Below are 24,330 nucleotides of genomic sequence, written 5' to 3'. Positions count from 1 at the left end.
TAATTGGTGAAGAAACAATTCAGAGCTGCCAGCTCGATACACACGCCTTTCCACTGACTGACGAACCGAGTCCTTGATGGGGTAACGCATGCTGTCCAACGGCAGTCGCCGCCACGCTCGCGCCCTCTTACCCGACATCCCGGCAGAGCCCCGACCAGCGCGACCATCCCTCCGCGTCACGGACACGGCCCCTCAGCCGCCTCCTGCTCATCGCAAGGGCCGGGGCAGGTTCCTGCACCCGTGACCATGATTGAGGATTTTAATTATCTGCAAGATGCAAAAAAATCAAATGCCAAACAGGGATAACCCCCACCGCAGTCTCCACCAGAGCTGCACACACACTTCACTGCACGTTCAGGATCTGTCCACGTTCCTCACCTGACGCAGACCCAACGATGATAGCGAAGAGATGCCAACTCATAGCAGTCAGTTCTCGACCTTCACTGTCTACGGCAGCCTTCCTCTTCCCACAGGGTCTGCCCCACTCCTGCACCACTGAAAGGAAAATGATAGTTTCCAGGTTTCATCACATATGGCCATAGAGGGACTCCGAAGAGCCCTAACTGAAACACCAAATTTAACGACGGATGCGTTGCTCTTGTGTCGTGGAAAGGGAGAGCGTCTGCCTTCTTTCAGTACTTCCACCGTGCTACAAAATTCATCCGCTTTCCATCCTTCTTGCCCGGTAATTCCAATACTTACTACCCTGTATTAACTTTTAAGGCTTATTTTTATTTTGCTCAGCTGTTGAAATCTGCGGGTCAGACGGCAGAAATCAACTCTGCCGGCTTTAACCAACGAGCAGGGGCAACGCAGGACACCACATCCCTCCCCGGGCAGCCGGTGGCCTGCATCAGCTCAAAGTTTTTCAAAGCTGCGAAGTCAATCAATTCCATTTTTAATGACCAACTGTGGGATAAGTTTGGAAAAAGGGTAATCTGCAAAGTGCAGTTATTTTTCTTTAAAAACAAATGTCCTCATGGTAATGTTTTGGGGGGGTTTTTTGTGGGGTTTGTTTTTTTTTTGAGAACAACTCCACTATTTTCCAGTATTTTCATACTATTTTCTGAGTGTCAGTGGTCTACGTTTTCAATGACACTGGCTGCACACACCCACACCCCCGCATGAACTAAATGGAGAAGTCATCAGGTAGTGGAAGGTGCACGATATATTGCAAGGCTGGGCGGTCTGCTGCATAAGCAAAAAACAAGACTTCGCAGCAGAACAGGAACTGCATTAACTGCTAACAAGTGACACTTGGGCATAAAATGTTTTTGCAAGAAAATGAGAAACAGCATTTTGCTATGAAAGATTAGCTGAAAATTATTTTCTGGCACCAGGTTGCTTAAAGAAAAATGGAATAAAAACACTCTGATATTATAGCGGAGAAACACTATAATTCCCTGGATTCATTTTTTTCCAGGCGTTTCCTTCTACAAACAGGAAGGGGGGTGCACAAAAACCATCATCTGCAGGAACAGTTTCTTCCCTGCGCTCCTCTGTGAGCCGGCTCTTTGCGTTTGAGCCGAGGTTCCCTTCGACCAGCCCAGACAGCACGGGGAAGGGCTCCAGTGCCACCTGCCGCACTCCGCGGCGACAGGCAGCGAAGGCGGTTCTGCCTTACCTGGAAACGGCGCGTCCACTGCGAGGCGAGGGACGCTTCCAGCCGGACGAGGGGACAAGCCACAGCCGCCGCCAAGGCCGCCGTCCCACCGCGCTGCGCACGAGCCTGCTCCTCCGGAAAGGAGCTCATTCAGTAACAGCGTCACTTTTTCTTTTTTGCTGCGATGATCCTAAAGGTCTTTTCCAACCTCAAGGATTCTATGATTCTCCTCTTTTTTGATTTGCCGTGGAAAGAAATGAGAAAATGGAAGAAAATAGAAATGAAAGTAAAAGATACAGGCTGCTCTTTATTTGGGACTTGTATTCCCTTATCCAAAAGGCAACAGGAACGGTTAAAGTTCTATTACATTATTTTATACGTTATTTGTTTATATTGATATAATAACTATTATAATGAAATGTTTTCTAATTATCTACCTTTATTTATAGGCAAACATTTTATAATATATTTTATTTCTCTATTTTATCGTTTATATGATAAAAATATTCCACTGTTCTAAGAAAGCGCAGCAGCCTTTAAAAAATTGCATTTGAGAATGTGCTGTTCACGCTCTCAAACCATGGCCAAACACCCCCCGGCCACCCTCCGCTGTCCTGTTCTCTCTCTGGTGCCACTGGCAAAGTCCCCCCCCCAGTTTTCCAGCCCTGGCCCTTCTCCGCACGAGCCCCACCTGGCCGGGGATGCTGCTCCCCTCTCGCCGGCGCAGACCCAGGGAAATCAGGTCCTTCCCTTTCTCCCGCCGGTACCTCCTTGCCGTTTGTGACAGTAACGTTTTTTTAGAGGGTGGCTCTGTCCCGGTGGGGTTTCCAGACACTTCACTTGATTTACAACTGCGTTCACAGCCGTCCGGAGCCTCGGGCTTGGGAATGACTCTCTGCCCGTTTTACCCATCTGCAGCCTTTACACTTACTCCTCCCTCCCCACCTCCACGACATCGGCTGCACTACTTGAGATATCCCTGCTGTGAATTGCTCAATTCCACCAACACAGAAGCTACTAAAATCTGCAGACCTGGGCTCACTGAGACTGGGTCACTCATTTTATTCCAGCTCTAGTTTCTTCTAGAAAGGTTACCCCCAACCACAACCAAGACCTGCCAACTTGCTTCGAGGTACTGCCACACCAGGCGAGCAGCTCACACAGCCACCCCGACACCACAGCCCTTATCTGTGGGGAAAACAAGCCCGTGGCAAACAGTTGAAGCAGCAGGCTTTTGCCAAGCCAGCCGACATCGGCTGAAACGAGTTGGAGAGCCCTCAGGCACGCTGACAGACCTGGCGCGCAGATGGCAGCAGCTCCCAGAGTGGGTCAGTAGCTTCAGTAGGTGCAAGCTCAGCACCCTCACGCCCACGCTGGGAGAGGAGGAACTGAAATGCAAGGAGAAGGATGAGAATTCATGAAGGTACAATGAAGAGCCAAGCTACTTCGGCCATTTCGGGGCCAAAGCCAGAGGAGCGTTTAGTAGCAGTTCTTTTGTTTCAGACAAAAAGCCCAATCCATGAGAAACGTGCGTTCAGAGGAGTGGAAGTAAGAGCTCAACTTCAAGGCAAACACTGCAAATTGAAACAATTACTCAATGTGGAAATCAAAGGAAATTATCCCCTCACATTTTAGCCTTCTGAGCAGATAAAAAGCTCTCAAGGAGAACGTTTCTTTCAGTTTCTCTCCTGCTTAAAAAAAAAAAAAAGATTAAGAGACATTCTAAGCCCTGAGTTCTCATTAATGGTACAACTGGCAAGATTAACAGCAAAAATTAAACAATTTCATTATTATTTAATTGCTTTTAAAAATGTATTGCCTTCATATTTATAATTGTACTCTTAAGATTAATAATCCTGATTTGCCATCACAAACCATATCTCACATTTGCCCAACTTCCACAGAACTTCACAAAGACAAAATTGAAAATACATCTTGAAGACTTCTGAAGTAAAAAGGAAAGACACCATGTGCATCCATAAATTATTTTTTATTTCGAATCCAGCTCTCAGTTTACACTGTACATGAAACACAGGCAATCCTGTAAGCATTCAGGATTGGCAACGTTCATTAAGCCCCAAAACTAAATTCATCACGCTGATGCCAATGTGCCAGTTAAACACAGACTCTAAACTTAAGTAAACTGGAGAGACCAAAAAAACCAACCAACCAAAAAAAAAAATGTGAAGTAGCAAGGAACAAGATTCCTGTAGTCTGTTAGGAAAATATAATCCAGAGCTATAACCTGCCTAAAGGAAAAGTGGTCCAAGAGTCTCATGGATTCCCACAAATTCCAATTTCCAGGCAGACCTAGATAGCCCAGATCCTCTTTAAGAAAGTCAGGACCCAGGTCTTTGCTGTCGTCCAAACTCCCCCTCAGGATTTATTGGCAAAATCCCATTAATCCAACCAAACCTTTCTGCTGCCAAGACGATTTTGTGCCTATTTGTAAATCTCATCAACCAAAATAGTATTTTCATCCCAGTAACGTTAAGCCACAAAGGCTGAAGAATATGTTGGCCATCAAACTTGCTGACGCCACACTCAAATTTGCTGAAACTGGCGAATGTTGGCAGGATATTTTGCCCTTGGATTAATTCCCCACAGCCTCTCCTCTGCGCATTCAGGCATATGTTTGACCGCTTGTTTTAGCGAGCCGTAACATAGCTTGAAAGAGAAGCTCCTCATTAGCTGCTTCTGTACAGATTCAAGCACACGCCTGCGTTCACACACTGGCTTCAGCAGCATCATCTGCAGCGCGGAAAGTCAAACCTACACAAATGTTTTCCACAAACCGATCTTAAAATGCCTGGCAACAAAGCTGTCAGTGCAAGATGAGAGCGTTATCTCTGAAGGATTCCCAGATAAATAAATCTGAGTATCAGTTTGTATCTCAGAACTTCAGGTTGCCATGGCAGGAAAAAGCAGACACACATGGCTCTATGAAATTAATAGCATTTAAAACATTTGCCTCTGAAACCTCACCAACTATGACCAAAAATTTTTTATACTTTTTAATTAAAAAGCTTTTTATTAAAAAAAAATTATCAAGTATCTGTGCACAGTTCATAGTTAAATGTCTTCTTTGAGTTGGTTTTATTCAAACTAAGACATTTTACTGGCTTAAGTTTTATACATTTCTTTTTCTTCAAAAATCCCACAAGGTAAAAAAAAAAAAGATAAAAAACCCAAAAAATACACACGTAAACAAATACAGGAAATTGTATTTCTCAAGGGCTTTTTTTTTTCTCCCCTCATGTCAAGAAGTGCAATTTTGCTTCTATGGTTCTTTAAAGTAAAGCAGTTTTATCCATCAGTAAAACAATACACTACGCTAAGAAATGCACCAGATACCTTAATATATCTTGTGTTACCAGCTATATCTAGCTTTTCCTATGCACCGCTTAAGGTCATGAGAGATCTATATGAAAATTATGCTTACAGTAACTCATCTTTACCAGTATAGGCAGGTCAGTAAATGTACCTACACTCTGTGAAATTGCCTATGACTGTTAGAGAATGGATGCCAATAATATCTACAATTATACCAGTGAAATGTTTACATTTACTGTAACTGTCTCGCTTTTGCATACAAATGTATGCTCTGCTTCAAGCCATTGAGACTGTATGATTATATGGCAAGTCATGGGAATACATTCTCAGAAAAATCCATAATTTAGCATAGAAGTCTCTTTCTTATCTCACTGAACTTGATTCTTCTACACATCCTTCTGGCCCCACTTAAGAACTACTCCTTTTTTTTTTTTCCCCCACTAGCACCAACAAGTCAGCACCAGAGGGAATTTTTTAAAGAACTCTGCTTTGGCTTAATATTTCCTTCACTGAAAGCAATGTACTATGCTACTGGCTTTGTAAGGATTTTCAAAAGTTTTCTAGATTGACTCTTGGACATTTTGAGAAAATGAGAATATTAACAGATTAGGCTTTTAATGACTCCAAGAACAAGGTTCCTCATGACTTCATTTCCCTATACATCTTATAATTTGTCATAAAAACCTAGAAGTCCATTCCCTTTAGTATCCTCAAAAAAGACTCAAGTTTTATTGCAATTTGCTCAGGTTTTCCATTGCGGAGTGCTGTTTTATGTGAAAAAGTAGGAAACACTCAGATTACCTGAAGTACTAAGTATTCACTTAGGAAAACATTTCCCTGCTTTGAGACAGAAGACTGACTAAACCTACTGAGCAGACCTGTTATATTTTAGCATTTCAGACTAGAGGGAGAAGAGTCAAAGTTTATATTTAAATGCAAAAACATAAGACTCTGCTCTCTAACTTGAAAATGTTTTTAAACTTGAAATAGAAGTCTGCAGTGTCTGTTGAATCAAACAAAAGTTAAAGCTTGCTTAACCACTTCATTCTTACAATAACTATTTTACAAAGGAAGATCTTCAAGCCTAGAAACAACACAGGGACAAAGCACAGCAATGACATGGATGGCGATGGAAAGGAACTAACCGGCCATCCTGGAAGCACTGCGTCATGTAACTTGACTGCAAATGACATACTGGGGAGGGTCTTACAATAGGAATGCAATTCCGATTCAGTTTTTACTTACAGTTACAGAACTATAGTATAAAAGCATCCAGCTTCTTAAAAAGAGGAACTGAGGAACTCTGACAGGCCTATTCCATTCCCACAGAGACTATACTGAGAAACCAGGCTCTAACATCCTCCATCCTCTAGCGTTTCCTCACATAACAGTAGCCATAAATTATTACAAAATTAGTATCTACCCCAGAAAATCTTACATGAAATGGATGGACATACCTTTGTATAGACGAGTATTTAAGAATTTGGAATGCAAAAATACAATGCAAAAACCAAAAACAGTTCTGAAAACTAGTCTTTACATATTGAAAACTCCCAGAATTAAAAGAGGGGGGTTATAAAGATAAGGTATGGCGCTGAGAAGTGGTTTGACAAGTTAATAATGGGTTATTGCCCTCGTAGAGGTTTACGTGTTTCACACTAGCATTTTGCTTTCTGTTGTTACAATATTTTTCTGGAGCATTATTTAAAAAATAGTATTTCAGTCAGAAGTCTGATTTAGAATTCATCATGTTTTACCCTAAATGGCCACTTGGAATGCTGTGAAACATGATTTGCAGCCAGAAGCACCAAGTACATAAATTCTTCCACATCAAAGGAGTAGTTTGTAAATTTTGGATGCTCTCCCAGTGTTGGGTGGTGTCCCTAGGAAAAAAATGAAGTAAGGCCTTTTAGACAGGAAAAAAAAAAAAAAAATACCTCTTCCATTCAAAAAGCAAGAAAAAAAATTGAGCATCTGCCATTTTAATTTATTATTTCTGATCCACTGGTCTGCTCTGAGGCAAAAGAGTCAAAGTAACTGTGTAACAGCAATGTTATGGATGACTTGGATTAATGGCCAATTAATTTAATTTCTCTTCTTCCCTCAGCCATTAATATAAAATGATTTCTTAATCACAACAGGGAATTTAATTTGGTCTAAAGAATGAAAATCATATTTCAAATATCAGAACACAGATAGGTAAAGCAAGCTAACCTTTAAATGCTTCAAGTTACAGCACCCCACCCTTCCAGCAGTGGCCATAATTACCTGATCCTGAGGGAATACTTTATTCTTTTTTCGCCAGGTGATGTAGTGAATGCCTCTCAGTCTTGCCAAATCCAGGTAACAGCGCTCATCTTCACAATTGTACCTAGGGGCAGGCAGAAAAACCATATTTACCTACAGAGATTGTGCTGAAGTTTACAAGGAAAAAAAAAATTCAGGCCAAATCTTCTGTTATCCAGTTCTAAGGCACCGAAACCACGGGCAAATTCTACTCCACTGAAAACAACAAGGGCTACCATCTGTTCTTAAGATGTGGCCTAGGAGACAGTCTGAGGCACATCTGCATGTCAGACATGTCCCTGTCCAGCTGTAGCAGCTCTTGGACATGTGAAAAAGCCCCAAAACCTGGGTTTCTGAACTAATTTGGAGACTGGACAAAATACTCTCAAGTGAAGATTATGCTGCAAAGCACCAGCTCCACAGCCTTCCCACAGCAGGGGCTTACAGCAGAATTTCCCAGGATGGAGAATTCCACGCTCTTCTCAGCGTTTGGTTTAGTTCTATAGAACTGGAGTGTCTATCAACAACCATACTTTGTGGCAAAATACGTTTAAAAGGAAGCTACTGGAGAAATTTAGGTAAAACAGACTGACACAGAGCTGAGCTCAGCCAGCAAGCTGGTGCTCGTGTCCTGGGCATAAAAAGGAGTATATAAATAACCTTCAGAGGGATCTTTAACACCCTGCACATGCATCTCATGTAATCAATTCACCTGGATCACCAAGATACCATTAGATCTCAGACTCACTGGGCAGAATCTGACCAGTGAGGCTTTCTTGTTTTGCCATTTTTCCCAAGCACAATGGTTGACCAGGCTGCATGTTGTTTATACCACAGCACCTTAAGAAATCACAGGCTAAACCTGTATGATATAGTTACACTGTATTTTATAATGAAAGCTTCCTCACTTTCAATTCCCAGAAGAAGAGACCGCAAAAAATGAAGTCTAGACAATGATGCAAGACAAACATTGATAGTCACATACTAGCAAGAGAGAGTGCTTCATTTACACATATGAACAGACATTAGCAGTTGTGGTGTAAGAGGGGAAAGAGAGAGAAACACTTACAGTTCAAAAACAACAGCCCAGTCTGGTAGAAAGAGCAAATGGGTAAGTCCAGCTCCATGCATCCCAATAAATATATCAGAGTTGTGGGTAATTCTCAATTGCTCTGAAAATTCAAGTTCCCTGCAGACAACACAACAAAAATGGTGATCTGGCATGCCTGTCCGTCTCAGCAAGAATTAGTTACATGGAGAAAGCACAAAATTAACTTAAGGGAACACTGAAAGAGAGAATTGATTTTTCAAGGAACAAAACTAAGAATCACAAATGCTGCAGCCGGCAATAACTCAGCATGGAATTAAAAGAAAAGCAGACAGGTTTCAAAACTTGACAAGAGTCTGTTCCAAAAACTTTTTTTTTTTTTCCCAAGTTAAAAGTTTTTTTAAGTTTGGGGTTTTTGGTGGGTGTTTTTTTTATTTACCTTAAAAAAAAAAAATGCATCGCCTTCTTTAAAAAAACAAACAAACAAAAACACCTACATAAAAGACCTAAGCTATTTTTAATGTAATGTAGAAGCATACAGTTCCCACCTAAAGAGGTGGATATCCGACTTGAACTTATGCATAGAGCGTCAAGCGGAAATAAGGAGACCAGGCTTTTTTCAGCTCCTGCAACCGTTAGTCTCTCCCATCCTTTGCCTATAAGCTCCAAATAAAGTATTCTCTTTAAATAACCAGGTGTTCCCTGAACATGGACTGAATGATGAAGAAAGAATGGACTGAAGATACTTAATTGCAAGAGAAGGTAGACAACTGAAAAAGGAAATTAAAAGAGCCTTCATTTGTGTATAAACAGTTCATACATTAAAAAGGAAGAGAATAACGTCCTCTCCGACCATTTGGAAGAGAGTAGCAAGAAACTGGCTTAAACTGCAACAAGAACGTTTAAACTGCTTAAAGTGCTATAAGGACAGACATCAGGGAAAACCTAACTATGATGACAGTGATGTGGCAGAATACGCTGGAAATCTGTAATGCCAAATGGTACTATGAACAGTTCCGACAGGCATGGGAATTCTGTGGAAGTACCACTTGGTCATGCTTTCGGTGCACTGGTCTACATCCCCCCTCAAGAGTATCCACCATCTTTTCTGTTATTAGACTGCTCAAGCGCTTTCACTGACAGAAGAATCATAAGCAGCTCTTGACTTCCTCACACTGTCTTCTGCTTCATCTCTCACACTGACCTCTCATGTCATGAGCCATGACAGCACCATTGAGTAGGTGGGAGCTGCTGCCATTTGGCACAGGCGTATACCACTTGGGAACTTTTTCTTCAAGCCATTTCTTACTGACACAATGGCATCTGGGCACCACAAATTGACCTCAAATGTCTTCAGGGGCCACCAGAGTAGCAGATAAGCTGACTTGTTATTCATTACTAAACTAAGGGTCATATAAAATAAGACACCAGCATCACACAAGAGAAATCCCTGTTGACCCACCGTTACTGCAGAGCATTAGCAAATCCAAAAGGGTGATGGGAACACAGCTGGTTTTGGGAGAGGGGAGGAAACAGAAAAGTGATTTCAAAACTTGCTCATTGTATAGTTGCTTTAACCTCAGCCTACTAACTCTAGACATTCATTCCCAAGTAGTGCATCATAGGATGGGAGTGCTTAACTAGCTCACCCACCACTCCCTCAGAAACATTCTTCCTTCCTTCCTTCCCAGTTCTTGGGTTTTGCAAAGGTCAGACACTGGGGCATACAGAGCCTTGCCTGCGAACAGCTTTAACCAGCCATAGGCAGCATGAGATCACACTAGTTTCTTCTATCAACTTACGTACTTGTATTTGTAGTCTACCACTTTGACCTCCAACGTCGATACTGTTTTCAAAGCATTCACAAGCTAAGGAGGAGAATAAAGAGACAGTGATTTGGTCTTCTCCTTCAATTAATTCCTCCCCTGCACTCCTGTCCATTTTACACACTCCTCCTCCCCACCAGGGAATTACAATGAGTGAGACAGAACATACTGTCACTGCCACATAAAGGAGCAGTTCCCCTCCTTTTGTGCCCTCCCTCCTAAAACACATATGTTATTCCTGGCAGAGCAATCTCTAGAAAGGAGACTCAGATCTCCTCTCAGAGAGGCTACTGTTGACTTCTACGTGCTCCAGGACCCAATCCTAAACCACTCAAACTAGTAGGAGTTTTGCCAGGAGTAATGGGAAGATGCGGTTGGATTTCCAGAAGAAACTCCAATACCTAAAGCAGCAAATTGGTAGCTAGAAGGATTTTCAAAAACACCTTTCTAGGTCAGACTCTTACTCACACAAGAAGTGAAACCAGGTTAGAGCCTGGGCTTGTAACCTAAAAGGGCTTTTTCCAAGTCTCCAATCCACAGCCAGCAGGAGAGGGAGAAAGAGCCAAGTATTTTCTTTTACAAAAGTATAGCAAAGATAAGATTAACTTCTCCCTTTCTGTCATGTGCTCATTATCAGAAAACACACTACATGTAGCAGTGTAGGCACGTGCTGTGGACAGTCTAGCAGATCAGGCACAGATCTGCCCTTCTGCACTCTGTCTATCCTGCCACTGAGCTATAGCATCAAACCAGCCTCAGTTTCTCCCTGCATAAGGTGGGGATAACAATGCCAGTTAATTTTTGTCAGGCACTAACAGCTAAGAACGAAGACAGGTATGCAAACATTAGATGTTATCATTTTACCACAAAAGAAGCTACACCATAAGTCCACTAAGTTCGAAAACATGAATCAATATGAAAATTCATTAAGTTTTGAACGCACACACTCAGGTACAATAGCTTATGCATTTTAATCTGCAAGCATAGCAAAGGTTTTTGTTAGTCTTCAACACTGGGGACGCTAGAAATAAAAGAGATAGTCTGAAAGGGAAATAATTTAATTTTATCAGAAGCTCTGCAGTGTCTGTTTGTTAAGAGGAAATACTTTTAATATTACATCTGTAGTCTTTCCCTGGATGTTTAAAAAAGGCAGCAAGGTTCAGTGCCTGGTGTACAGAGATGGAGACTGGCTATAAGACGTATTAGAAGAAATTAATATTAGCACTGAACACATATTTGTCCAAGATTTGTCATCAGATAGATGTCTCAGCTGTACCTGAAAAAAATCAATTCAGTGAGCAAAATTTAACTTCTGATAAATTTGGTTTTATAAAAAAAAGGACCACACCTCATTCTGGTTTAATATTTTCCGGTAATCTGTACTGCGTGCAAGTATTGTGACTCGAATTTTCCCATCCTGAAAAGGAAGAAGCAGCAGTGTGTTAGTTATGAGGCAGACCTCACACAAAAAGACAAAACCAAAACACTTCCATATTTACTTTTGGGAACTATTTGAGCAACTAAATATGTTCCTTCCCCATGTAATAGATGATGTAACCACCTTAAAATTCACATCGTATTTTCCAACAGATCAAAAAAGTGTCAAAAACTTTGTGAAAGTCTGACTATTAACAAAAGTATAAAACATTTTCTGAAAGATTTATTTTATTCAGTACAAAAGAGCCTTTCTATTACACATTATACAGCGGTTTTTGAAAGCAAGAGAGCAGCTTTCAGGATGGCTTGTGCACAAGATCCTTGGAAAAAATATTTTACTTCTATAACAGTTCCTCCTTTTACCTCTTTAAATTAATTGGACTCACAGGGGTAAGTGTTCCAAGTGAAATAAAGAGATTTAACTGCATGACTCCCATTAGCGTCAGCAGGAGAAGCATAACTAAATGCCTGTGCAGTGCTTTGAATGTGTGCCCCTCAGCGATAATATGTAGGCTACTCTCTAGCAAATACTTCGAGAAGCCCAGAGCTGCCATATCCGTCACTGCAGCCATTGCAACAATTTGCAAAAACTACCATTGTGCACAACAGAGAAAAGCTCAGCGCTGGACAGCTGGTACCAGGCAGGGATCGGAAGGACCAGATTCAATCATTTCCTCGTCTGATCTGAGCTCAGCAGTAACTTTGAGGATCGACAGAGAACAAGCTCACTGCATTGCTCTCTGGAATCGCCTCTACTGGACCCAAGGACAGCACCTTGTCAAGCATGCTCCAGAGAGACCATGCGGCATGTCTCTTGCTTAACTAGGAAGGACACAAAGGCCTTGAGCACAGAGAATGGAGATGGGGAAGACATCCTACGGTCAGAAGGAGGATATTCTAAAAATCTGTCCTACAGAAGCAAGACATGAGGGCTACTTCCACAAACACACACAAGTGTTTGCTGGAGGCCTCTATAGAACAGGCTGACTTACGGGAAAAAAATCCCAAGCATCACAGGAAAGGACAAAAAGTGCAAAAATATGCCCCTATTCCCCACTGGGTCCAGCTCGCTAACGCTGTTTCTCTGGTGAGAGCCACTAGCTCCATATTACAACTTTTATTATTCACTTATCATACCTTGGGTCCTTCTTGTGTGATGTTTAATCTGTGTAACACATGCTGAGAAAATGCTCTAAATAGCCCTGTGCCATGACAGCCAGAGATCTGAAATTTTAAAAAAGCAAGTGTTAATACAAAAAGTTATTTTGCTCAGAAAACCTCTCTGTGATCTGTCTTTTGCCATTCTTGTGGAACAAAAGCCTAGTATCATGCACCACGCTACACGTCACTATTCACTGCAACACAAGTGGTACTTCGATTTAGAAAGAAATGTAACTCTGTCTCCAGTGTTAGAGCCTGAATGCATGAGCTAGTACCGCCCCAGGAAAGTCTGTCAGCTTACAGGCTCTTATGCTCTGCAAAAACACCAGTAAATCCACAGTGTCCACCCATTAAAAAGGAATAACATACAACTCATGAACTATGACATAGGAGATTGTACGCAACCTGTTACTATCAACCAGCTAAAGTAACTTCAAAATCCTAATCTTTAGGGAAGATCATTTCATTTGGAGTTGCACAGACCTTCAACACAGTACATTTCATGCCAACTCAGCTAGGTTATTTGAGGAATTCATTAGCTCAGATTTTATACCGTCACACACACATCTAGTTAACACAGTGGATGAATAAAGGACTCACCAATGGTGTGTTGTAAAACAAGCCGTATCGCATTCGAGGCAGTAATGAGAAGACTGCTTCCTTAAAGCATACCTGCAAAGGAAGATCACAAGAAGTTACACTGCACTGCTACCTTCCGCTGGCACATCCCATGCTCATTCAGTGGGATCACTGCTTATATTGAGCTAGCAATTACATGCTCCTTGTCAAGAACATCCTCACTTCCTTGACTGTGCAAATGAATAGAACAAAGACAATCCCAATCCCAGAAGAACTCTCACTTAGGATGCTACAGATGCCAAGTCTGGGAAGAGGTAAAAAACCCACCCTCAAAACAGAACAAAGAGGAACTAAATAGAAGAAATCCAGTTAGAGAGTAGAGAGTTTAAGACAGGCTTTAAGGGATTTAAGAGACTAAAATGAGCTCTGAATGAATGGGTACATTTTTTGGTGGAAGTAAAAATTTTTGTAATGATAAACAGCAGGTATACTAACAGCTGCAGGGGAAGATAAACACCTTGGAAAGAATCAGGATACTTAGAAAGACAGTACCATTTGAAACCCTTAACTTCAGTGGTGGGTCCTGCAGAAGTGAAACCAACACATAACTATCACCTCTCGGAAGACACAAAAGTTAGGTCCATCTATATAGAGCATAGACATGCCACAGAATTAGGTTACAGCTCTGTGTCTTGTTTGTAAGGTAGAATACGTATATTACACAAATCAAACATGCATGGTAAGTATTAATGCCTTCCTCTGAAAAACCCGTATCCACAAGTGGCTTGAGAAGCCGTCGTATTTGCTACCTAGTGACTATGAATTAAAACAAAATATAAAATTCCATACCCTTTTGGAGTCAAAGGTTTTCAAGTGTATTATTTCATAGTCAGTAAATGCTTTCCATGTCTCACTAAACAGGTCACCATAACCATATGAGCTCTAGGAGGAAAGGAAAAAACACAAGGGCGTAATGATTACATAAGTGCATATAAAAACTCTCTTCATTATTTACAAGTTCTATATACGAATTTTAACATGTAGTTAATATGCGCATCACCACCATGGGACCTGAGAGAGCCTAGCACCGAACACAGACATTACAGAACACCGAACTCCGCGTTTACAACAGCAGTTAACTCAAACTACCTGTCAGGTAGTTAATTTTTAATAAAACAGTTCTATAAATTAGCAATCTAGTCAAATTCTTCAGCAGCAGATTAGAATTTCTGAGTTAGGAGCAAGGAGTACCTACTACTTCCCCCAGAGACAACAGAACACAAGTTAAATTTGAAGTACCAGAAACAGGGATGGTAGAAGGCATGAAATTTGCCTCCTGAGGCTAAAAAACCACCTGGGAATCCAAGTGCAGCAGTGATGTTTGAAGTCATAACAAGTCTGTTTCACATTTGCCTGTTTTGGGTGGTCACCTGTATCACAAATTGAAGGCAATGATCTGATTTGATGGAAGAAACAGCCAGAAAACTATGGTTTGCATTACTTTGACAAGCTACTAAGAAGTTTCTCTACAGGGCAGTACGAAACTTCCCCCTCTGCAGCAACGCTCTGTGGAACCTTTCAAGAACCATCTACTCCCTTACGACAGTGGCCCAGCAGCAAGGGCTCTTGCCTTCTAATTTGTAACGTCTCCTACGCATCTGAGGGCTGAGAGTCACCATCTCTCGCTCTTCAAATGCAGTTAAGTATGACCTCAGTAGCCCTGGTAGAGATTCTTGCTTAAAGCTTCCTTTCAACTCTGGAGCTGGTTCAGGCTGCTTGGAAAGTTATGTGGAAATATTATCAACAAGAGATTTGAGAACAAGACTACAAGTGACCACAGAAGACAGTGGACGTCTAGTGAAATGTAAAAGAATTTAAAGGGCCCCAGACTTCCTTCACCTGAAGCTTCCTTCTGCCATGAAGTTTTAATGAATTTTACAATCCATACTACTTTCTGGTCATCTGTATTACAAGAACTGTTCTTCCAGATTAGGAGTAGAGAACTGATCTTCAAAGCTGAAAGTTCTACTTTCTAACCCACTCCGCTCTCCTTAAAAGTGCTTTATAAACATTGCTTTCCTACATTTGCAGATACAGTCTGCAAATCAACACCCAGTGGATTTCCTACTCATTTTCTGCTTTGTTTAACCTACATCTAAGGGCATTACTGTTTAATAAGACAGTGCACTGATTCTACAGTAGCTAGAAAGTATGGCCAAATCTAATTACATCAAGGAGAAAAAAAAAAAGAGAATGAATAATAAGCTCAAGTCCATCTTTCGATCAGCACAGACAGTTCATCAGCAGCTAGTTGGTGCCATCATCTGGTTGGACATGGTAATGAACTCAAGCAGCCTGAGCAGTTAAAACTCATTTAAAATGATAATACTGTGACAGTACTTACTTTGAATGGTACATTTGAAAGAGTTATTTGATTCAATAATGCGATATAAGAAAAAGAGTTGCTTTTCAAAGTAATTTACACTGCTGTCTGACACATCTGATCTCTTCAGAAAGTCAGAGCTGGATAAACAGGTCCCTGTGTAATAACATCTAGAGAGCGTGCTTACCTGGCAGGCGCACTTATTTTAGCTTTCAAAACATAAGAGAACTAGAAAAAAATGGGTCTCTTCTAGCCAAAGAGGTCTCTCATTAAATAGGAAGCAGGGGATATTTACAGTTCTCTATTGAATATTAGTTGTCCTAGCAGTAAGTATTCAGAAAGAAATCCCAGTATTTTATGAGAACAAGACAGGCATGGGACAACATCGTAGTCAAGAACCTTATTATTTCTGGACCTGATTATACATGTTATCTGGCATGTTACAAATTGCCTATTTTTTTTGTTGTTTAGTTTAACACTCTCCTACATAACTTAAATACTGGCCAGTAAAACTAATATTACTCTTAAACACAGTCATGGTTTCAACTCAGCAGTACAACAGAAACAGCCCCACTTAAAAACTGGTTTTATATGTCATCGTGGCATTCTAAGAGGTGCTTGAGAGAAGTAACTGCAAGAAGGCTACTTAAAGGAACTAAGTATTAGACCCTATTTTGATATATATAAGGATTTCATTTAGTCTTTATTCTTTATTACAGGCTGCACATTACTGATTTAGAAAGATGCAAGGCTGCATTTCTTTTTAAATGTAGAAGAAACAGTTTTGAGTAAATCTACTTCAATATTCTCAGAGAAAATGTCTACAGAAAACAGCATGAAATGTTCAAATGCCACATATTAGAAACACAGATCATGTTATTTTTGAGGTCACACCAAAAAAAGGCATAATTAAGTACTAGCAAAAGATGAGCTATGGAGTAGTGTTTAAACAGCATGTAGTTTATTGAACAAAATCTGTTACCTAACTATCATTCATGCACTTGTATTAACAAGATCCAAAAACTTATCAGTTCTACATGGCTAAGCCCACAAGAAAGCTAAGGATTGGCTACTGAAAGTTTTAGAGTCTCTACAAAGTAAAAGGACAACCCATTACAAATACGTTAAAAGCACGGCAGACTTACAGTGTCCCACATGACTATGTTGACATCGGTACTGAAGGAATTATTGATATGCTGTGTAATATAAAGGTTGATGAAATCACAGAAGTGATGGTACATATTAACACCTGAGAAAGAGAAAGAACTCTTAGCAAAACACTACGTTACTCGCTCCACTGTTTATTCGTTCATGCATTTTTTCCTTAGTAGTATCCTACTTTATATTTAGTCTTCCTGTGACTGAATGCTTTATATACCCTAGGGAAGCAAACCTTTAAGGGGAAGGAAACAAGGTAAGCGTCTGAAGTAAAACATGTTTTTTAAGAGTTCAGAGCAATCAGAAGAGCAGCCAAAAGACAGCAAAAGGAAAGGTAAGTTTCACGTGCCATTTGTCACTACAGTCTGCAGCTGCTTTCCGATGTATATGAAAGCAAGTATTGCTTTAACAACAGCTACTTAGACATGCAGGAAACAGTAAAAACAGGCCTTCGGCACTGATTTTAGTTCTGCTTTATTAGGGTTAAGGGAATCTCTGACTGCAGGACTACAAGACAGAACTTGTACCTGCACATGAGCCAAAGCTCAAGTAATTCCTCAGGTTCTTTCTCAGAGCATTCTTCTTCATTCATGGTTTCTTAAGCTAATCATTTAAGACCATGGTGCATAAAAAACTACCACGAAACAAACAAGGTAACGTAGTCCAGCTTCCTTGCTAGCAAAGACTAGACCCCAGCTTTGGGACTACATGCCCACAGCCCCTATTTCTAAGCTTCTGACCAAAAAGAGCTGCCATTGTAGGAACTAGCTGCTGAGCTTCTTATACGGTTCAAAGAGCAATTTTCCCCAGCCTCGCCTAAAACAGAGGTACTGGACAGTCGTCTCCTAAGCCACAGCTAGACCACCTTGCTCGAGGGACAGGTTGACAGCACAGCAACTCTTCCACAGTAACTGTTCAGGGGCCTGCAACAATTTTGTTTAAAATATAAGAAACTAGCTGCAGGGGAAGAGGGGCAATCCAGTTTACAGTCACAGTGTGTCACAGGGTCAGAAGACAGCAGACAACTATCCAGTTTAAACCATAGCTTACCTCACAGCAGACTGTTTGTATGTCTACATCCTGAACACCCCCTTTCATTAACATGTCTGCAAAATGTACTGCATGAACAAAAAGGTTGGTGAACTTCAAAAAACGTCAGATACCACTGGTTGATTCCTACAGATGCTTGGGTGCTGCCTCTCTCATGAATTTTGGTATAATGCTGCACAGCATTCACCACAGCTCTCTGTAATGAGAGAACTAATTTCTCCCTGTAAGTGGCTTTTCACCTAAAATTGAAACTTTAATATTAAAACAGGGTTGTGTTTTGGTGGGGTGGCTGAGGGGAAATATTTTAATCAGCTAACAAAACTTATTCCCTTGAACTTTGTCTTTGAATACCTTTTCCTCTTCCATATCATTCAATACACATAGAATCCTCAGTTACTGAACACATACAACAAGACACACACCCATACCTTGTGTTTCATGGTATGAAGACTGTTATCCAGAAACACAGCCAAAATCAAAGACTATGTACAGAAGAGTCTTCGGCACAAATTCAAAGACTCTGTCCAAACACAGTCGAGAGTCAATGATTGTGCAAAACAAGTGGCAGGAAATTTTTTCTGATTTATTTCCTGTGGCAAAATGTGAGGATTTAAATCTAAGTTTCCAAGTTCATCAATGGAACTACAGAAAGAATGAATTTAAAAGTCACTCATTTTTCAAAAATAAAAATATATTACTAGTGAACTTGACAATCACAAAGGTATAATGTAGATGGGCAAGTTGAATATGGGGTCTTTTTACTGCAGTACTGTAGGATTAAAAAACTAAACTAAAGATATCAATTACCTGCATCTAATTTCATGAAGTATGTTGGCTTTTCGATAACAACATCACACTTCTCATCTTCTAGGGGCCTGAATTTTAATGCAGTAAATGTCTGGAGTTCTGCAAACCTATAAAGATTCAATCACACAGAACAGGCTTTGTCATTAACACACTTAAACAAATGTACTTCATACATCTAAGATTTAGTAACTGATCATCCAGTCCATTTGATTTAACAGGACTGCTGAAAACTGATAGAGTCTGACAATTAAAATGATTTGAAATTGCAATGGAAGGTTCTTCAGGTTATGAGCTTCAAGAGGTTAAACACCACCTTTGATCTCAGGAGTGAACAGAATCTTTGATCTACAAATCAAGGCAGGAGAGATGTAACGAAGAGCCTTAGAGCCTAGATCTGTGGGTCTATCCCGCTTGATCTGCATTGCCAAAGACACTTTAGCAAGATCTTCATGCTTTTCTCAGAATAATGAATGTAGATGCAATATTTATTATTCCTGAATCTAAACAAGGATGCGCAATTGAGATGACAATAGGAGGTAGAGAAGGAAAATCTGTTCCTCCTCTGCAGCTATTCTTAACTGAAATTGACCATCAATGCAAAAAGGGAAAAAAATTAAAACATGAGAAAAGCATAAAAATTAATTCTTATACGGATCTTAATGGCTCAGTTTCCATCATGCTTCAGCAGTTAATTGGCAGTGCAGCTCTGAAGTGCTAACAGGCAACCTGTGATACTTAACCAGCTGCCACAAAGCACCCTCTGCATTTCCTACGCAGCCTCTAGACTGTTGCCCATTTCACAGCCCAAACACAGGCTCCCTGGGAACACCCTGTGAATATATATCCAGATCAGGTGTTGCATTAGCCCCAACGTCAACAAGGACTGTGTGAACTAAAGACACAAGTGCAAACTTAAAGGCATTTCACAACAAAACAATTGTCTCCTCCTAGATAGGCACAGAACTAGCATCTTGGCCAGAAAACACCCGAAGGTTAGAACTGCAAGTTACAAGACATTTTCAGATCTTTTGCTGCTGTAAATTAGGCAGGACACAATTACACATCGCATAGTTCAGAACATTCTTCATAGATGTAATTACCAGAGGTACCTTAAATGAACTCCCAGATTGACCTTAGAAAGGAGCAACTAGTTCCTCGCTATGAAATCCCCTACACACAGCTGCTAGTGCCAGTGAAAAAAATAAAAAAGAATTAGTAAGTGAACTTGGAAGCAGCCTTGACAAGTGATTCTTACCAAGACTGCAGTGGGCTCTTGCGCTGACCTTCAGCCAAAAATGCTTGAATGTCGAGGGTGCAATGACCTCCAATTTCTCCCTTCTGGAAGAAGTCTTCTTTGAATCTAATGCAAATTAGTAAAAGTCTATCAGCTTTTGTGCAACAGTGCTACAAGTGCTCTGCAATCTTGATTACATACTCAAGCCAGTGCTACTTAGTCTCAATTCAGCAAGGTACTTCATACATACTTAAAACCTGAGTATTTTCTTCAGTGTAAATCCAGCATTTCCCACAATTCCCAAATAAAGATAGTGCTGTCCTTTGAGTTCTACACATCAGTTTAGAAAACAGAACTAATCCACCCAGAATGTTATTAAGAATCGTTTTCACATACCCAAATGAGCAATTTAATTAGATTTTGCTACATGATTACTTACAGGAGCATCATTATTTGGGTTTGTTTGTTTTTAATAACAGTTTCTCACTGAAATTCACCTCAGATTTCACAACCTAGTTAGTAACCCAATAACATAGGAAGAGTGAGGTGCAAGAACAGGTTTCATGAAAACAAACTGCCAAATAAAAGCACAGTCTAAATTAGCCTTTAGGATAGGCTGAGAAGATGACAAAATCCATTGTGAAGGGTATCAGTGTCATAGTCATGAACCAGCTCTTTTCCAGTCATGTGCCCAAGATGCTGACTTCACAGATAAGGCAGAAGCAAAAAACAGGTGATGCCAGCAGCAATGGGGTTTTTTGGATTTTTGGGGCGATTTTTAGCCAGTTTTTCAATATGTAGCATTTTAATTTAGGATGTGGGAGATCCAGGTTCAGATCTCTCTTCAGTCTCACTATGTAAAAAGGCAATTCCTGGTCCTGGCAAAAAGGCACGTAGCGTAGGAAAGGTCTTCTCGGTGCCTCATGCAAAACCATCACCTGATCAAGAAAGGATGTGACTGAAGACACAGAAAATTCTTCCTCTCTTCCATCAGAAGGGAGGATTTCAATCATCGTTCCATAAAACTGAGAGCTTAGGTTTTTAAATAACCTGTACTGCTGACAGCAGCAGCAGACAGCAATCAAGAGGTGTAGATCTCAACAGGATTTCAGCAACAAGTCTGTTCAGCAGTAAAGCCCATGGCAGGAAGCACACCAAATTCTGAAGTCCTTTTCCCTGCCATCCCTTGGTTTTACTATAACATAAGCAAATCAGAGACCTGTCGTGGTTTCTCTTTACAGTTCGTAAATCAATGTACAAGTTTGTTGCTCTGCAATGCTGAAGGTACTGAGAACAGGTCAGAGATGAATCTCCCTGTTAAGAAAAGAAAAAGTAGGATTTCATCAACAACAAAAATTATGTTTAAAAACAAGTGAAAAGTATCATATCTATCAGAAATACCTACTGTTGCTGCAGGCTTACAATGTGTTTTCATTTCATTGAGCCTCTCTTTAATGTAACCAAAGTCAGCTTGTTTCCAGAATATCTGTTGGGCTGTCTCAATGTCACTTGCCCTGATGTATGAAAGAGAGAGGAAAAAAAATAAATCAAGGTCCGTTGCTCAATTCTAGTAATAACTTTTAACAGGTAACATTTTTTCCACTGAAAGTGGAACAGAAGAGCCATCCAGTTACTACTTTATTGACATTTAAGATGACAAACAGGAAGCAACTTAGCTGCATGTAAGTGAAAACTTCAATGACCATTTAAAGCTATCTTCCCGTAAAAGGATATAAATTTTTTTTTAACATTTTTTCCTCTGTCTTTAAAGCTAAGAAAGGAAATCCAGGGTTATTTTAGGAATCTGAATTCAAGGCTAAATCAGAATAATGAAAACACTGTGGCAGGAAGCATTTCAAACAGTATTTTCTTCCTTAAAAAGTTATTTTTTTTAAAATGATGTTGAAACACGCATGTCACATAGAAATACACACATATATACATATACACACGTATCTCCACAAAGAATCATCCTTTAGACCATGAATATCACAATAATGTAAACTTCACAGCTCATATGAAAGTGAGCACCACACTGTTTTTTAACATACTGTACTTTATACATTTAAAATGAAACTTACCATCCAGTTTCAACATAATCACACACTGGATAACTGAACCTGTAATCTGATTTGCAAGATTTCTCATAACCCCAGCAGGATCTTAGCTTCTTCAAGTATTTCTGTAACACAGAATAACTGAATCAGGTTATGCAACAGCAAAATGGGGAATTACTTAAGTTAGTTATTAGCTTATAAACTACCTCTTGCTAATAAATCTTACATTAAAGGCTTTCAGTTTAGTCTGTTTTCAAAGGGAGTTTCAGAAAGAACACTCAGATTCTTTATGCACAACAGAGGCTCCAAAGAGGACACACAGGCACAGCAACATTATCCTTGTTTTATCCATTATTATGTCTGTTCCAGGGCAACCACTTTACCTGACCCATGAGTAGGATTCCAAAATTTTAACATTGCCAACAGATATAGGTAACAACGCTAAGCTCACACAAAGCACAGCACTCCAAGCTCCAGGCCAAGTGTACCACCGCTCCCTGGGCAAATCTAGAAACATTGGCTTCCGCAGCGCTGTGGAAAGCCAGAGAAGGGGAAGCACAGCTCTACCTCCAGCTCTACGATGCAGCTTCGGCCTGAGTGACACTAGAATCGCTTCCAGCCCAGATCCTCAGGTTCACTGTCCCTGCTTCAGGTGAATGAATTATATGCAACCACAGGGTAAGATTAAATCAGCATTTCATTGATTTGCCTGTACTCTTGGCACTTCCGCAGAAGTACTACAGCACACTAAAAATCACAGGCCTAGAAATTACTAGCTGTACTTCGTTCAAACACCTTTCACATGTGCAAGAGTTGTTCAGATTAAAGTCATCATTTCAGCTCTGTAACAATTAAGAGAGGAGGGATCTTGCAAAACAGTTCGTTAAAATCCAGTCTTGTGACAGCATCAGATTCACGAAGAGCCCCGTGCAACTATTACAAAAGCAACAATTCCAATTCCCAGTGGCATCGACTAACTGGCAAGGAGACCAAGTCATCACCATCTTTAACTGCAGTGACTCCAAGGACAAACCACCCCAGCATTACATCTGAACAAGCAAGCAAAAAAAAGAGCAAACCTACTTTATACGGGCAATGAGAGTCCTGCTTACAGGTGTCAGCAATATGTTGATTATTGTGCAGAAAGTACGGAATATGCTCATCTGGCAAATTGATAGCTTTGTAGCTATATAATGGCTCTTCTGGAATGTCTTTGAATTCAGTAAGATTTTCAGCTTGGGAATTCGCCAGAATTTCTTGCAGTAGCAATCCAAACGCAAGCAACATGAACATGGCAACCTGTGAGTTCTGTACTTATTTAAAAAAATTTAAAAAAAACAACAGACATTTAACATATCTGCAGCATAGCACGTTTTAAGCATACAAGACAATGTTCAGCCAAAGTCAACTCATATACTCAAAGAATTTGTACTTGTATTTCTGGGGTGGTTTCTTTTTCCTACAAAAAGTAAACTTTCACTAAGAGACTAGACTGTACAATGTCAGGATTATCTTTGAACCATTAGTCATTGAGGGTTATTACGCACTACCGACTCACAGTCAGACTAAAATGGGTGTGTTTACTTTAGCTAAATCCCAAGGGATCCTGAGAGTTCAGATGTGGAAACTAAGTATAGCACATATAATATCCAGTCAGCGGGAAGAAAGTGTAGAAGTTTTGGGGGGGAGGGGTGAGAAGAGGAGAAATTTTAGTTTAAAAATAAGTATAATACATTCTCCTCTTTGGAAGAAACTAATCATTAGCTGAAGGAAGACTATGCAGTCACAAATAAATGGTCAAACTTAAGTCTGTTTCAGGATGCTTTTAGTAGTTAACATCACAGTAAAGAAACTTCGAATATCGAGTCATAGAGTTTAAGTACAGGCCCACACATATCTACATACTCTAAAGCAGACTGGATACCTTTCTGGTAGTACAGCCTCCTCAACCAACACCCCTGCTTTGAACCATTAAACCTCCTGAGAAAAAAAATGCATGGCCTGTATCTAAAAAACCTTTTTTGACATTATAATTTGCCAAAATTTGCATGCTTGCTTGCAACTGAAGCCTTTAGCAATATTCCTACGATACAAGTAGTTTTACCTGTTTGGTTTGAGGAGAACTGCTCCAGATTTCCCAAGTACACAAACCTAGTGGGGGAGGAAGGAAAGACGAGTTAAATGCGTCCTGCAAAAGGAGTCTTCCTCAGAACACAGTCCTGCTTCTCGGGAAACGCTCAGAGCAACGAGAGCGGCCTTCCAGCAGCCCAGGAGTGGTTCTGACCCGCCTGCGTACTCGGATCCCTGCAAGACAGCATTCCCCGCTCCCTGCGGCACGCAGCCCGGGGCGTAGAGGGGCCTCAGGAGC

The 24,330-nt window shown here is 40.5% G+C and overlaps 1 protein-coding gene across 1 annotated transcript; it reads right to left on the bottom strand.

Annotated features, from left to right (window-relative positions):
- Nucleotides 1-6,339: 6,339 nt before the first annotated feature.
- EOGT (EGF domain specific O-linked N-acetylglucosamine transferase) lies at nt 6,340-23,255 on the bottom strand (the record flags this gene model as incomplete). Its single annotated transcript, XM_082004840.1, has 15 exons — nt 6,340-6,819; nt 7,205-7,307; nt 8,292-8,411; nt 10,077-10,138; nt 11,445-11,513; nt 12,671-12,757; nt 13,295-13,366; nt 14,123-14,215; nt 16,802-16,905; nt 18,672-18,778; nt 19,927-20,031; nt 21,125-21,219; nt 21,311-21,419; nt 21,987-22,087; nt 23,046-23,255. The coding sequence occupies 15 exons, from the start codon at nt 23,253-23,255 to the stop codon at nt 6,673-6,675; spliced, it is 1,584 nt and encodes a 527-aa protein (XP_081860966.1). The 3' UTR covers nt 6,340-6,672.
- Nucleotides 23,256-24,330: the final 1,075 nt, after the last annotated feature.

This window comes from Phaethon aethereus (assembly GCF_964289735.1).
Source record: "Phaethon aethereus genome assembly, chromosome: 11".
NCBI lineage: Eukaryota > Metazoa > Chordata > Aves > Phaethontiformes > Phaethontidae > Phaethon > Phaethon aethereus.
This window is presented reverse-complemented; position numbering and strand designations above follow the sequence as displayed.